The sequence below is a fragment of the Rhincodon typus genome, chromosome 45, assembly GCF_021869965.1.
Source record: "Rhincodon typus isolate 14 chromosome 45, sRhiTyp1.1, whole genome shotgun sequence".
Classification (NCBI taxonomy): domain Eukaryota; kingdom Metazoa; phylum Chordata; class Chondrichthyes; order Orectolobiformes; family Rhincodontidae; genus Rhincodon; species Rhincodon typus.
In genome coordinates this window covers 6,298,396-6,314,704 of record NC_063376.1, presented here as the reverse complement: position 1 = coordinate 6,314,704, position 16,309 = coordinate 6,298,396, and the positions used below count along the sequence as shown (strand labels likewise).

Sequence of the window (16,309 nt, the reverse complement as noted above, 5' to 3'; positions counted from 1 at the left end):
GGGTGGATTGGCCGTGCTAAATTGTCCCATAGTGCCCAGGGATGTGCAGGTTAGGGTGGGTTGGCCGTGCTAAATTGTCCCATAGTGTCCAGGGATGTGCAGGTGAGGGTGGATTGGCCGTGCTAAATTGTCCCATAGTGCCCAGGGATGTGCAGGTTAGGGTGGATTGGCCGTGTTAAATTGTCCCATAGTGCCCAGGGATATGCGGGTTAGGATGGATTGGCCGTGCTAAATTGTCCCGTAGTGCCCAGGGATGTGCAAAAGCGTAACTCCTAACCATTTTTATTCCATCGCTGCACATTCTGTCACCTCGACACAACCTCCCCCACACACTGCACCCTAGTAACCCGGGCCAGATAATCCGGGTGTTTGGTGGGTGACTGCAGATTTACTTACCAGCCGGTAGTTCCGCTCAGGGTCCAGACAGCCGCACTGACTGAAGGGGACGCACTGGTCCCCGCTCAGGACGTGGCCCTCATCACAGACACAGTCCTCCACACACGGCGCGCTGCAGTCAGTGGGAGCTGACAGGTCGGTACAGGACGCAGGGCAGGCACTGGCACAGGGCTCATAGTGACTGCCAGCCGAGCAGCTCAGAGCTGGCGAGGAGAAAGACAATAAGTACCGGGCAACAGGAAACACACACACAGACACATGCGCACACATACATTCACATGCGCACACAGACACACGCACACACACAGACACATGCGCACACAAACACAGACACATGCGCACACAAACACAGACATATGCGCACACACACAGACACACGCACACACACACACACAGACACATGTGCACACACATACAGACACAGACACGCGCACACACACAGATACACACGCACACACACAGACACACACACAGACACACGCACACACAGACACACACACAGACACACACGCACACACACAGACACACACACAGACACACACAGACGCACACACTCACACAGATACACACACACACTCTCACACAGATACACACACACACACATTCACACACACACACTCTCACACAGATACACACACAAGCACACTCATACAGATACACACACACGCACAGACACACACAGACACACGCACACACACACACAGACACATGCACACACACACAGACACACACACACAGACAGACACACACACACAGACACACGCGCACACACACACAGACACACACAGACACACACACAAACATATACATACACGGAAACACACATAGCCATACAGACAGACACACACATGTACACACTCACATAAACACACACACGTGTAGACACATGGACAGACATACAGACACAGACAGACACACACACAGACACAAGGACAGGCATAGACAGACAGACACACACACATACACAGACACATGGACAGACATACAGACACACACACACATGGACACACAGACACACATACATAGACACACACACAGCCACATACATAGACACCACACACAGACAGGCAGACATATAGACACTCACACTCACAAATAAACTGGAAGAGGCCACTCAGCCCCTCAAGCCTGTCCCTCCATTCAATGAGATCACAACTGTGATCTGTATTTTAACTTCATTTGCTTAGTTTCAATTCTCTTAATCCTCTTGCCTAACAAAAAACATTTCAGTTTGAAGATTTTCAATTGAAATTTAGATTGTCAGCCATTCACTAGCCTCAATAACATACTTGGGGAGAGACTTACAAAAATCCACTCCCCACTGTATGAAGAAGAACTGCTTCCCTCGAATTTTTATCACTGAACATGTACACAAAATTGCAAACATTCTTTAATGAAAGAACATAAGTTTATGACACAATAAAAGAAAATCAAAACAAAGCTATGTATATATGTGTGTGCGATATATATATATATTTCTAACATCAACAGGAAAATAAGTTTCAACTTTTTTCCAACACTATCCTTTACAGATACTCAATCCCAGAGAAATCTCACTCCTATCTGAATTCTCATTTAAAAAAATCTTCCCAGTTTTCTTCCTGGAATGCTGAGATAGTTTTTTTTTGACTTTTCAAGAGTCCTGGCAAGAATCTTTCTTCCAAGCCTGAAGGCCTAAAACCTCCTTTCAGTCTCAACAACTTAAAGACGTCTACACAAATTCCCAGCTTGGAAGCTTCACATACTAAAACAACTTCTGCTCGCGTGACTGGTGTCCCCTGAACTGACAACATGGCTCTCCTGCTAATAGCAAACTGTTTTCCCAGCTGAGCTGAAGTCAAAATTAAACCTAGTGGCCTCTGATCTGTTTTCCTCTGTGTGTCCTTTACATTTATCTCCATCCATTAACACCACAGGTGTCCTCTTCGGGACTTGACTGAATCTCATACCTTCTTGGAAATGATATCATTAGCTCACTGTTCCAAATGACTTTCTAAACTCATTAAATAAGTTCCCTTCACAGAACTGAAACCATGCATCTGCCTCTATTTTAAAAATCCAAATCTCAAATGGCAGTAATATGTATTATACATCTTTTATTACATCTAAATCTAATGTTTTATACAGCTCCAGTTTCCCCTTAGTTTTGGCTGTTAAACACCAAAATATTTGGAATGCTTTCTTAACAAGCTTAATCTATCTGACTGGCTGCCTTCGGAATGTGTGGAGAAGTGCTCCAAGCTCAATTTATACCTCTACACTGAATAATCAAAGACCCTCTCCCACCCCGGTTATAATCTCTTCCAACCTCCTCTGTCAGGTGGAAGATACACAGAGACCAACAGATTCAAGGACAGAGGAAGGGCCTGAGGAAGGGTAACTAGGCCCGAAACGTTAAGTCTGTTTTCTCCTTCACAGACATGCCAGACCTGCTGAGCCTTTCCAGCAACTTCTGTTTTTGTTTCTGATTTAGGGACAGGTACTTCTCTGCTGTTATTGGACTTCTGAATGGACCTCTCACATTTCAGATTTAATGCTGATCTCACTCTTTCTCTGCAGCTGTAACCTTGTGTTCCTCGCTCTGTTCTATCACCCTGAAGCACTTTGTATGGTGTGGTCTGCCTGTACCGCATGCAAAGCCAAACTTTTCACCGTACCTAGGTACGTGTGACAATAATAAATCAAATCTCTGCTCCTCAGAACTTGGAGAAAATGCTTTGTTGCTTTGAACGCTGCATCGGAGAATCTCTCCTGCATTTCCGAGTGGGTCCACCGTAAGGTCACGTTGTGGGGTGCTGACTGGGTTAGACTAGCTACTTACGGCAGAAGGTCTGGTTTCTCCAGGTGACCGGGATTCCAGCTTTGGCGCAAAGGGCTGCGTAGGATCCCAGGGCGAAACAGAGTGATGCCATCTCACCGGTCCCACAGGACATGTCGTATACACAGTCATTGAAGTAGCTCTCTGGAGGAATGCGCTTGTTGCACTCTCGGAATGGACCTTCAGTGGAGAGAATGGAAACAGTCTCCTGATTCGCTGGGTTAGCCTCGACAACAGCACGCATTCACGTAGCACTTTTTAACGGGGAGTCAAAGTGGACTTGGGGGACCGAATGGCCTCCTTCTGCACTGACCTGACCTCAAACAAAATTGCTCCGGGGAGGGCCTGCTGTATGAAAGAAAATACTCTGGAGGACACATCTAGGCCCGACAGAAAAAAAGGTCAGGTTAGAGGAAAGGAAGAGAGAGGGAGAGAGGTTTAGGGAGAGAATTCCAGAGCTACAGTACCAGGTAATGTTTGGGAGGAACACAGAGGACCTGGAGAATTTTGGGACTGATGAAGGTGTAGGGAGGAGGGAGGGAGAGTTCCTGATCTCAGAGTTACCTGGGATAGAGCCGGTGTGAATGTCTTCTCCCCAGGACCTGCACTAGACCATCCAGAACCCATTCGGAAGGTGATGACCCCCAGAGCTCTCAGAGGTCCTAGAAGTGAAAGAAGGGACAACGGCCTGTCCGAAACCACAGACCTCCAACGTTAGTCCCTTCTTCATGAGGTAAGGGGCCCACAACTGAACCCAGATAGACATTTGACCAGAGGTCTAACTGACACATGTTGGATTGTGGGCATCAATTGCAACAGTGAATAAGTTGGGAAGATTTTATTTTCTTCAATGAGGCTTTGTATTTTTGCAATGGGTATGAAGTCAGGTAGTAAAACCATCCACAGATCTCTATTTTTGTCATATTTATAATCATTAGGCAATTAGTTTGACACAGCTGGTGTACCAGGGCTCAAGGGTATGGTACATTGCCAGACTTTAACCAGACTGATCACGGTGTGAGTCGAAATTGATGCCTGTGGACTGTGCACCGCCACTCCCCTGTCACGAAGGCTCACCAACCTCAGGCACTTGCCAATGCTCTCCCTTATCTCTCTTTCACCTCCCCCCCAACCCCCGGGTAGCCCAGAGGGAACACTGGCACTCAGGGAGCAGTGAGTGCCCGTGGCTGTGGTGAGCCTGACCGTGTCTCTGACATGATGGTCTTGAGACAGCAATCGGCAGCTGTTGGTTTGGGGCGGGGATAGAGGTGGTAGGATGGGGTCTGGCACCAGGAGGACAGGGTACCGTGGCTGGTTTCACTCACGCACACCCTACCGCGGAGCCTTGAGGGGATCTGTCTTTGGGATTGTGTGCGTCTTGGGCAATCATTTGTGTACGTCTCTCGTTGGTACTCTACATGGATCTTAGAGTCTCATGGGAACCAGGGCGAGCTTGCCCGATGGATACAAACTGGCTTGGCCATCGACGAGCAGCGGTGGAAGGGTTTAGTAAGAACTGCCAATGCTGGAGTCAGAGACAACACAGTGTGGAGCTGGAGGAACACAGCAGGCCAGGCAGCATCAGAGGAGCAAGAAAGCTGACGTTTCGGGTCGGGATCCTTCTTCAGAAATTTTCCTGACCCAAAACGTCAGCTTTCCTGCTCCTCTCATGTTGCCTGGCCTGCTGTGTTCCTCCAGCTCCACACTGTGTTAGCAGTGGAAGGGTGTTTTTCGGAGAGGAGATCAGTAATTAGTGGCGTTCTGCAGGGATCAGTGCTGGGACCTTTGTTGTTTGTAATATATATAAACGATCTGGAGGAAAATGTAGGTGCCCTGATTAGTAAGTTTGCGGATGGCACCAAAACTGGCAGAGTTACAGATAGTGAGGAGGATTGTCAAAGGATACAGTAGGTCGTAGATAGACTGCAGGTTTGGGCAGAAAAATGGCAGATGGAGTTCAATTCCGACAAAACCAAGGTGATGTTTTTTGGATTCAGGTGCAATAAATGGTAGAACCCTTGGAAGCACTGACATACAGAGGGGATCTGGGCATACAGGTCCACAGGTCCCTGAAAGTGGTGACCCAGGTGAGGGAGCTGGTCAAGAAGGAATATAGCAGGCTTGTCTTCATCGGCCGGGGCATCAAATATAACAGTTGGCAAGTTATGTTACAGCTGTACAGAACTTTACTTAGGCCACATCTGGAATGTTGCATGCATTTCTGATCACCACTCTACCAGAAGGACGTGGATGCTTTGAGAGGGTGCAGAGAAGGATTCCCAGGATGTTGCCTGGGTCTGGAGGGTTTTAGTTGTGAGGAGAGGTTGGATAAACTCGGATTGTTTTCGCTGGAAAGACAGAGGCTCAGGGGCTGAAGTCTACAAAATTATGAGAGGCATGGATAGGGCAGATAGCCATAGGCTTTTTCCCAGAGTGGAAAGGTCAACTACAAGAGGGCACAGTTTCACAGTTAGAGGGGGTAAGGTTCGGGGGAGAAGTGCGGGGATAATTTTTCACACAGAGGGTGGGTGCGTGCCTGGAACGCACTGCTAGTGGAGGTGGTGGAAGCAGGTACATTAGCAATGTTTAAGATGTATCTTAATAGAAAAATGAATGGGAGGCGAACGGAGGGATAGAAACCATGCATAGGCAATAAGTAGCGGGTCTAAAGCAGGATCAGAATGGGCACAGACTTAATGGGCCAAAGGGCCTGTTCTTGTATTGAATTGTATTGTCTCGTCCATCAGCCATAGAATTCCTTTGTGCATAACCCCAAGGCTCTGTGTTTGACTGAATTCAGTGCTGCTGTAGGATCAAAACAGCTCATCCTAGGTCTGTGCAACTCTTTATGAATGCGATTGTGGTTTAAATGGTTTTGTTCCCAATGATTATCTCCCCTTCTGTTAGTGATGGCTGCTCGGGGACACTTACCGTTCGGGTCATTGATAAATCCACAACTCTCGGGTTTCTCAAATTCATCCTCGTCGCAGTCTGAGGGATTATCTTCGTGAGTGCACCTGTGAATACAACAGCTCAAAGATTTAAATATGTGTACAGACTGGAGAGTGAGAACAGAAGCAATTTACAACAATAGTTCCAGGAAAGAGAGACGGATTGAAGAAGTTGGAACTTGTACTCCTTGGCGAGAGGAAGGTAATATAAAGGTTTGAGCAAGCTGAACAGATAGGGACAACGTGTTCCTGCTCATAGAAAGAAAAAAGGTGAGAGGGCATAGATTTAAAGCGATGGGCGGATGAAGCAAGGATGATCTGAGGAGATAACAACGTGTAGAGCTGGAGGAAGACAGCAGGCCAGGCAGCATCAGAGGAGCAGGAAAGCTGATGTTTCGGATCTGGACCCTTCTTCAGAAAAGGGTCTTCTTTTGAGGCATTAAAGAGGGGCACCGGATAGTTATTGGGATAGTGACAGTGTGGAGGGATAAGGGGGAAAAAGCAGGAGATTGGGTAATAAAATGGTAACAGGATCGATGGGCCAAATGGCCTCCTTCCACACCGTTATGATTCTGTGACATCTCAAGAGTTATGCAGAGACCATCACGTCTGTGCAGGGGCATCGTTCAAAGTGCTTTCAAACGTCCGCTCCACGTTCAAGTTTTAGTCTCCAGTTTTATTTACTTGCCTTTGAGCCCACACCCAGGCCTAACCGATGAAGCACACAGGGCTTCGATGGGAAACAGAACAGTTCAATACCACAGATCATCAAAGATTTGGGGGAGAGGTGGGAGGGATTCCATCTGCAAGGGAACAGTGCACATCATTCAGGTGTCCTGAGGTGTCAGTGGTGGCTCAGTGCCCTCTGACCTCTGATCCAGAAGGTCATGGGCCCAACTCCAGGATTCTGTCAACGCTGCTGTTGTTTTGCGATGAGGATAGCTACACCATTAGAAGTGCCACCTTTCAGATGAACCTTCAGCAGAGCTCCTGTGGTGCTATTTTGAAGCAGAGGAGATTGTACCAAGAGCTTTGGGTCCAACATTTATCTCGCCCAATCAACACAAAGAAAACACATCCGGTCATCTGGGATCCTGATTTGTGCAAATTTGCTGGCTGTGACCTGCATTATAACACCTACGTTCCAAAGGTCCTGCACCGGGTGAAGTGTCCTTAAGCAGCGAACGTTGCAATATATGCATCTTTTGTTTTATAAGATGGATGTTGTTTGGCACATGAAGACAGCACCATTCAGTGCATGGAAGGCATACAGTTCGGTAAACTATGCTCATTCGTTGATTCCCGGAAAGCACCGTTGTCAGTCTCCTCAACCTATCTGTCTTCTCCTCAGGGTGATGACTCCGGTTTGGGATGGTACACTGGAGCAGGTCGGAGGCTCGGAATTCGGTGATAAGTAACTCACCTCCTGTCTCCCCAAAGCCTGTCCACCATCTACAAGGCACAGGTCAGGAATAATCTCTGGATGAGGGCAGCTCCAACAACACATGAGAAGCTTGACAGCATCCAGGACATAGCAGCCCACATGACTGCATCGCTTTCAACATTTGCTGCCTTCAACACAGCGTCAGCAGTGACTACCATCTACGTGACACACTGCAGCAACTCTCCAAGACTCCTTCAGCACCATCTTCGAAACCCACGGCCCCTTCCATCTAGAAGGACAAGGGCAGCAGATACATGGGAACACCAACACCCAGTTCCCCTCCAAGTCACTCACTGTCCTGACTTGGAAATATATTGCCGTTCCTTCCGCGTCGCTGGGTCAAAATCCTGGAATTCCCTCCCTAATGGCACTGTGCAGGTGCCCCTACACCACATGGACTGCAGTGGTTCAAGGAGCCGGCTCACCCCCACCTTCTCCAGGGGCAATTAGGGAGGGGCAATAAATGCTGGGCCCATAAATGATTTTTTAAAAATATCAGGTCAATGATTGACGGACTTTTTTTAAGCTCGAAGGGAGTAAGGAATATGGGGGTAGGGCAGGTTGGCATAATTGAGATAGGGATCAGCCATTATTGTTTTGAATTATAGAGCAGATTTGAGGGGCTGAATGGCCTCATCCTGCTCCCATTTTTTGAAGCTCTTCTTAAACACTGTGGCTCAGTTGGTAGCACCCTCACAACTGTTCCACAAGGCTCTCAGTTCAGGGCCCTAAGCACAACTCTCAAGGCTCACACTCCAGTGCAGTGCTGGCTGAGTGCAGCACTGCCGGAGGTCCACATAATTGGCCAAAGAATGAAAAAGAATTCAAGAACACAAGAAATAGGAAACAGTGCAGACCATGTTGGTCTTGCAAATAGGAGCTAGAGGAGACCATTCGGCCCATCAAGCATGCTGTACCATTCAGTATGCACATGGCTGATGTTGGGGTCCATCTCCACTCTCCTCCCTGCTCCCCACATTTTCTCAACGCCCTGAGAAACCAAAACTCTGTCGATCCCAGTCTTAAAAATGTTCAACGATGGAGCATCTGCAGTCCTCTGGGGGAAATAATTGCAAAGATTCTTGTCCTCCCAGTCCTCAACCATAGCTCCCTGAGGAGACTTTCTTTTATACTAAAAGCTTGACAGGATTTTACAATGCAGAACGAAAAGAGCATTGGAATAGCATTGCCTCATGAGTAACTCTTTGCAGGGAATACTTGAAAAAGAAACTGCAGGGATGTGGGGAGAGAACACAAGGAGGGGATAATTGGAGAGGTCTCTCAAAGAGCCGGTATAGGCAGGATGGGTCAAACGGCCTCCTTGTGAGCTGTGAGATTCATTGTGTGTGATGTGGATGCATTGGGGCTTCAATGTGGGACGCGGGAAGTCAGCTAATGTTATATTTCTTAACAGGTTGCTGAGTTTGTATTGTCAAACGTACTGATTAGAAAGAGAAGGCATTAACTAAATTCATATGTTAGGTCATGGACTAACTGTCAGATCTGGTGGGGGGAGGTGTAAGCCATGTTTAAAAATTAGATGTACTAACTGGAAATTGAGATGCATCAGCAAAGGAAAAAAAAATGCAGCGACAGCGAGGCTGTTATCCAATAAGTAAATTAAAAAGTGCACTTACTGAGTGTCTGTGCCTGGTACCAGCCAACTGGTCCCGAACTCCTCAGGGCTGTCGGCTTTGTCACCGTTGGGCATACGTTTGTCATCGGAATGGTCTCCGTTGTAGTTTCCTGCATTAGGGACAGTGCAGCAGGGCCTAACGTTAGTCACTGGGCCTACAGGCGGCGAGGCGTATCCGAAGAAGGAACGGCCAAGCATCGGCCGCTGGGATTGGTGTAAATAGGCCAACCTTCTACACCTTGGTGCCCTAGTAGGAGCCAGAGACCAGTGGACCCATTGGATAGGACACCTCCAGCATACCTTCCACTGGGTGGAGCCTGTGTTGCTGGGGTAACTGAGTGGAGATGAGGGAACACTCCCCCAATTCCTGACCTCGGTTTCCCGAAAGCACTGGCTGCCTTCCCCATCCCTCCCCAACCCGCCATCAGGGAGGTGTTCAGATCAAGGCCTACAAGAGATAAGAGACCTAGTTAAGGAGGAGCCCCATTTCAATTGGTTGGTTCTGTCTTGGGCTTTGGCTGTCTGATGTTTGACAGAGGGAAACCTTACCTTTTCTGAACGCTTTCAAGTTCCACAACATCCTTCCTATAGCAGGGAGAGCAGAACTGAACGCAGTATTCCAAAAGTGGCCCTAACCAATGTCCTGTACAGCCACAACATGACCCTCCCAACTCCTATACTCAATGCACTGACCAATAAAGGCAAGTGTACCAAACACCTTCTTCACCACCCTGTCTACCTGCGACTCCGCTTTCAATGAACTATGAACCTGTACCTCAAGGTCTCTCTGTTAGGCTACACTCCCCAGGACCTTACCATTAAGTGTATAAGTCCAGCCCTGATTTGCCTTTCCAAAATGCAGCACCTCACATTTGTGGTCAGAACGTGGAAGTTACCACCTTTCAGGGGAAGAAAGAAAATGACAGAGAGGTATTATGTCATCCGTATCGCGGCCTACACTTTATTTATTCTGCAGGTGCAAAATTGACCCTTTATTTATTTAGCGATGCCCCAGAGCTCCTCACTTGCTGAGTTTACATGTAGTCTGTAAGAGGGGACGCTCCTCAATCATATGCTAACACTGATGGCTGCACATTGACCATGATCTGTTTGAACTGTGTTGGCATCAGTTATTCATCTCTGTATCCAACCCCATTGAAAAGTGAAAGCAATGGTGCCCCTGGTGGTCTCTGATTGATCTGTGTTCTAACCAAGCACACCCCTCATTTTTCAACCGTCACCCCAACTTCAAGATTCTCCCAAAAGAGGAAACAACATCTGCCTTTCCTTGTTTTTTCTGTTTCAATTTAATCTTCTCTTTGTCTTCCAGAAGGATACAGACCCTGTCTAGCCTTTCCTCCTAAGGCAATCACTCATTCCAAGCATTAGTCCAATAAACATTCTCTGAATTGCTTCCAACCTCCTGTAAGTACCCAGTGCTGATCACAGTACTCCAGATGCAGGTGGGACCAGACTAGTTGGGGGATTATGGTCAGCATGGACTGGTTGGACCGAAGAGTCTGTTTCCATGCTGTGTGACTCTAGGTGATACATTCTGGTCTTTAGGCCACTCAGCCCCTCTCACCGCCAATCTGTTAGATCGTGGCTAACCTGTATCTTAACGATCAAGCGCCTTCATTCCACATCCACGTCACCTGTAACTCCAGCCGTGTTGGCTTTGACATTTTCTCCCGGCCTGTACAACGTTTACAGGGGAGGGAGTTCCTGATTCGCCCACCCCATCGTGTGAGCAAGTGACGCCCGCCCCAGCTGAACAGCCTGACCCTGATACCCAATGTCATTCTGGACTCATTCCTCCAACCAGAGATCATTTCTCTCGACGCGTCTCATTTTAATCCTTTGACCACCTTAGCCGTCTTCTCTTGAGGGAATGCAAGACCCAATCTATCCTCATCTGATGGCAGAGCGGGTGGAACAGCCCCCACCCATGTCTTTTTTTTTTGTGCCTTACCACAGAGGCCGCAGAGCTGCCCCACGTAGGAAGTCGGGACAGTGACATCAACGTGATGGTTCCCGTCGTAGCGCACCTTCAGGCCGAAATCCGTCTCCAGGGAGACGTAGCGACCACTGATGCGAATCAGCAGGTTGTCGTCGATGAAGATGGGCATGATGACCTTGCGCTCATCCAGCTGCAAAAGAGGAGGAGGAGACGCCATCAGGAAGGGGATCAGAGGGCCTGCCTCCTCACTCCCAGGCCTGGAGTAGGGAGGGAGAAACTGTTCCTATTGGCAGAGAGGTTGGAAACCGGAGCCACACAAGTTTAAGGCAAATAAAAACAGTGGCAACATGTGGAAAAGCCTTTGGTTCCAGCGAGTGGATAGTTCCAGAGTGTGGCAGAGGGTCATCATCTGACAAGAAAAGTATTTCTGAAACCCAAATGGACTAGGTGAGTTGCTCTACTGAGAATGCATGCCATGGGCCAAATGGTCTCTTTCAGTGCTATGGGGTTCTAAGGAAGGGTCACCGGACCCGAAACATTAATTGATTTTTTCTTCACAGATGCTGCCTGACCTGTTCCAGCAACTTCTGTTTTCGTTCCTTCAGTGCTATAACTGTTTGGTGATTCTAAGACCAGAAGAGGTAGAATCATAGAATCCCTACCAGTGTGGAAGCAGGCCATTTGGCCTGTAGAGTCTGCACCGACCCTCCAAAGAGCATCCCACCCAGACCTTCCCCTACCCCTGCATTTCCCATGGCTCACCCGCTCTAACCTGCACATCTTTGGACTGTGGGAGGAAACCGGAGCACCCAGAGGAAACCCACACAGACAGTCGCCCAAGGCTGGAATTGAACCTGGGTCCCTGGCGCTGTGAGGCAGCGGTGCTAACCACTGAGCCACCGTGTCCAATTGTCCCCCAGTGTGGCCAGACAATATTTATCCTTCAATCGATATCATTTCAAAAACGATCTATCTGTTCATTACTATGGGTGCGAGCTTACTGTGTGCAAATTGAGCCCCTCTCAAAAAGAGTGTTGTAAAGTGCCTTGGACTGTCTGATGATGTGACACTCTGGAAGTAATCCCACATGTGTGAGATTGGATCCTATTGGATTGTAACCAATGGCAGGGAGATGAGCAGAGTGACTTTGAGCAGGCAGCAAGGACCCCTGAGATACTCACGATGACTTTTCGGTTCTTCATTAGGGTCACATGGTGGCCATAGACGTCAACGTGAACAGCCTTGACGTAGGAGACCCGTGTGTTCCTGCCCCGGTGCTCGTTGCTGGTCTCCACGTTGAAGTCGGGCAGGCCAGACGTGGCGTTGCAGAGCTTGGAGAAGGTGTAAGTGCAGTTACCCATGAAGTCGTACGAGTGCTTGTCAAAGGTCTTGTAATGGGGGTCTCCTGAGGCCGTGCACGTTTCATGGCCTGTAAGAAATCAGCAGAGACCGGGTTGGTGGGGCGTGGGGTCAGTGTTCATAGATGATACAGTCATAGAATCCCTACAGTGTGGAAACAGGCTATTTGGCCCAACCAGTTCACACCGCCCCTCTGAAGAGTATCCCACCCAGACCCATTCCCCTAATTTCTCATGTCTTACCCACCCTAACCTGTACATCCCTGGATACTATGGGGCAATTTAGCATGGCCAATCAACCCTAACCTGCATATCTTTGGACTGTGGGAGGAAACCAGAGCAAACACACAGACACAGGGAGAATGTGCAAACTCCACACAGACAGTCGCCCGAGGGTGGGTTCAAACCTGGGTCCCTGGCGCTGTGAGGCAGCAGTGCTAACCACTGAGCCACCATGCCATGTTCTGTTGCAGATGGAAAATGCAGTGAGCCACGCTTAATGCCAGATGACAACTGCCCAGAGGGAATTGGGAGGGGGATGAAATAGTATAGAATAGCCTTTATTGTCATGTTCACTCGAATGAGTGCAGTGAAAAGTTTGTAATGTCACCTGTAGCGCCATCTTAGGTACAAGGTACCTAGGTACAAGGTACTTTAAGTCTTGTCACACAGTTGAAATAGTGAAAAAAAAGTAGACTCGGCAGACTGGGAGAGTTGAAACACTCATCCCGGAGCCTCCAGGGTGAAGTCTGTAAGATTGGCAATCTGACTTCCTGTGAATGCCATGCCCACTTCCTGTCATACAAGGTCACCATGAGCAATGACACAGTGGAGCACACTGGTAAAGTCTCTTGAAAAACACCCACCAAGGAACTGGAACTGCCAGCGCCAGCAAGGGTTCATTGGCTAAATACCAGGAGGCCCCAGGCCTGAAATCTGAGGTAGAAAATGGAGGGTTGACCACAAACCTTCATGCCCATGGCTTGTCAGCTGGAATCAGAAGCCAAGGCATGGCTGCTTTTCTGCTCTCATCGGAAATTGGTCCAAGGAGCGATGTTTTCCAATTACTGACCGTTCTAACATCACTGGACTGATAAATCCGGGTCAATACTCTGGGAATGCAGGCTCAAATCTCGACCCGATAGCGGGCGGAGTTTAAAATCAATTATTAAGAATTAATTTGGAGCCACATTTCAATCTGGAGTCTCGATGATGATGGCCACGGCAACAATGTCAACAGCCATCGGGCTCACTCTCGCCCATTTGGGGAAGTGAAATCTGCCGTCCTTACCTGGTCTGGCTTACACGTGACTCCAGGCCCACAGCAACATGGCTCCGAAATAGCTGAGCAAGACACTCAGTGTGGCAGCTACATCCCTCGGACAAACAAAAATAATGGTGCGGTGACTGTTGGCTTGGTGTTCCTAAGAACTGGAGTAAACCCCCACCTCTGGCAAATTGAGAACTTCATTTCAGCTTCTTAAAGAAAAGAAGCTGGAAGTGTAAAGCTTATTGGTTTACACTCAAAATTCCAACAGCTCGACAGATGTTCCTGTCGAGGAAATCCCAGAAATCCCTCATCGTTACCCAACCTCGGCCTTTGCCATCCTCCACACCGATGTGGCCGTGACTTGGCAATGGGTCTCGGCCCCTTCGGGTGAGGCTGTTGTCCCCTAAACGAAGGTGAAAAGTCTTACCCTTCGGGTGGCAGCCGTAAATGCCATCCAGCAGGTCACACACCTCCAACCGCGAGCAGCCTGCATGCTGACAGGTAATTTTCTTCGGATTGACACAGGTACATTTGTTGCCGCAGCCAGGTAAGTACCAAGACTCATTGATCTGTGAGTGGACAGAGGTTCTGATATTAGCCGCATTGTCGCTAAAGTGCAGGGTGAGGCCATTCAGCCCATCGTGCCCCCCTGCAACCTCTCTAAGAGCACATTCGACACAGTGGCTGTTGTTAGTTTTACATCACAGATAGACAAATTTTTGTGAAGCAGAAGTATTGGGGATATGTAGAGTGTGGCCATAGATCTCACTACATGGCACAAGAATGCGAAAGGTCTACTCCTGCTCTTGTATAGCCCTAGGAATAACATTTTAGTTGAATTTTGTACGTTTTCCTTCAGTGGAAGTGATCTTTGTATTGGCCCTAAAAGCCAGTTGTTCGTGTGACTTTGTCCTGTTGTTTTGCAAAAGGGATTCCTTTGCTTACACAAACGTGTAATTAGTTTTAATCAACATATTAACTCCAGGGTGTGTGGGATTCAAACCCAAATCTCCTGGTCTAGTGGTAGGGATGCTTCCACTGCATTACAAGATCACATTTTTTCAATTGTCACCAAAGACCCTCAGACAGCACCTTCCAAACCCAGGACCACTTCCAACCAGAAGGACAAGGGCAGCAGATACATGGGAACATCACCCCCTGTATGTTCCCCTCCGAGTCACTCACTGTCCTGACTTGGATATATATCGCCGTTCCTTTAGGGTCAAAACCCTGGAACTCCCTTCCTAATAGCATTGTGGGGGGACTGCAGCGGTTCAAGAAAGCAGCTCACCACCAGCTTCGCAAGGGGCAACTAGGGACAGGGCAATAAGTGCTGACCAGCCAGTGACGCCCACGTCCCACAAATGAATTGAAAAGCAGTCGCATGTGTCAGGCCTTTGACTTGTGCACTGCCCACCCGCAATGTATAATTGCAACTGGACTTGTGCGCAAGTCTTGGGCAGTGAAGTGAAGCAGGCTGTTCAACCTGGGGGGCGGGGGGAGGGTGGCGGTGGGGGGGTGGAGTTGGTGGTGGGGTAGTCACCAAAGCTGGGTCTGTAGAGATTGACGAGATATTGGGAATAAAGAGCGATTACTTACCAGGTGATAATTGCCTTCACTATCGGAGCATCCGCAGTCAGAGTGGGGAACACACTTATTGTCGCTGAGAACATACCCAGGGTCACAGTCACATCCCTCAATACATTTTTGTGAACAGCTGGGACTGCTGAGTTGGCTACAGGTCTCAGGGCACAAATTGGCACATATGCTGTAGTGGGAGTTCGGTGGGCAGTTTGGAGCTGCAAAACAAAATAGAGGATCGTTTAGCCTCCAAACAATAAGAGACACATTGGTGATGGCAAGCAAGATCTCACACTGCCCAGCTCACCGAACAAAGGTTCTACCATCTTCTCCTGAGATCGCAAAATAGAAATGGTATGGTCTAGATTTTGGGGTTCACTTGCAGGAGAGATCCTGTGATACTGAACCTGTTAGAGTAACATGGGCCTAAAGTTTGTTTTATTCCATTATTGGGGGGCTGTGGTTAGTCACTTTTTACGATCTTCAAAACTGCAGATGTGTTTTTCCGAATGTTTGCAGGTGCAAAGAGTCATATGGTTGGACCAGGGACAGGGGCTTGAAATGAGAACATAACAGTCACATACAGCACGGAAACAGATCCTTCGGTCCAACTGGTCCATGCCGACCAAGTTTCCCAAACTACACTAGTCCCACCTGCCTGCGTATTTCCCTCTGAACCTTTCCTATCCTTGCATCCATCCAAAAGTCTTTTAAATATTGTGACTGTACCTGCACCTACCTGGCAGTTCATTCGATACATGCACCATCCAATGTGTGAAAAGGTTGCACCTCAGGTGTCTTTCAAATCTTTCTCCTCTCACCTTAAAAATATGCCCCCTAGTTTTGAATTCCCCCACCCTCGGGAAAGGACCCTTGGCTATTCACCTTATCTATA

General features: G+C 48.3%; 1 protein-coding gene across 1 annotated transcript in view; it reads right to left on the bottom strand.

Annotated features, from left to right (window-relative positions):
• The window catches only part of LOC109916072 (zonadhesin-like), a 71,227-nt gene that overhangs the window by 40,033 nt on the left and 14,885 nt on the right, over positions 1 to 16,309 (bottom strand). Inside the window, exons 8-15 of the mRNA XM_048620002.1 lie at positions 15,433 to 15,632; positions 14,261 to 14,402; positions 12,387 to 12,634; positions 11,218 to 11,395; positions 9,247 to 9,355; positions 6,146 to 6,231; positions 3,218 to 3,394; positions 397 to 599 (exon numbers count right to left, since the gene is read on the bottom strand). Coding sequence (XP_048475959.1) covers positions 397 to 599; positions 3,218 to 3,394; positions 6,146 to 6,231; positions 9,247 to 9,355; positions 11,218 to 11,395; positions 12,387 to 12,634; positions 14,261 to 14,402; positions 15,433 to 15,632 — 1,343 coding nt within the window. The remainder of the gene's footprint in view (positions 1 to 396; positions 600 to 3,217; positions 3,395 to 6,145; positions 6,232 to 9,246; positions 9,356 to 11,217; positions 11,396 to 12,386; positions 12,635 to 14,260; positions 14,403 to 15,432; positions 15,633 to 16,309) is intronic.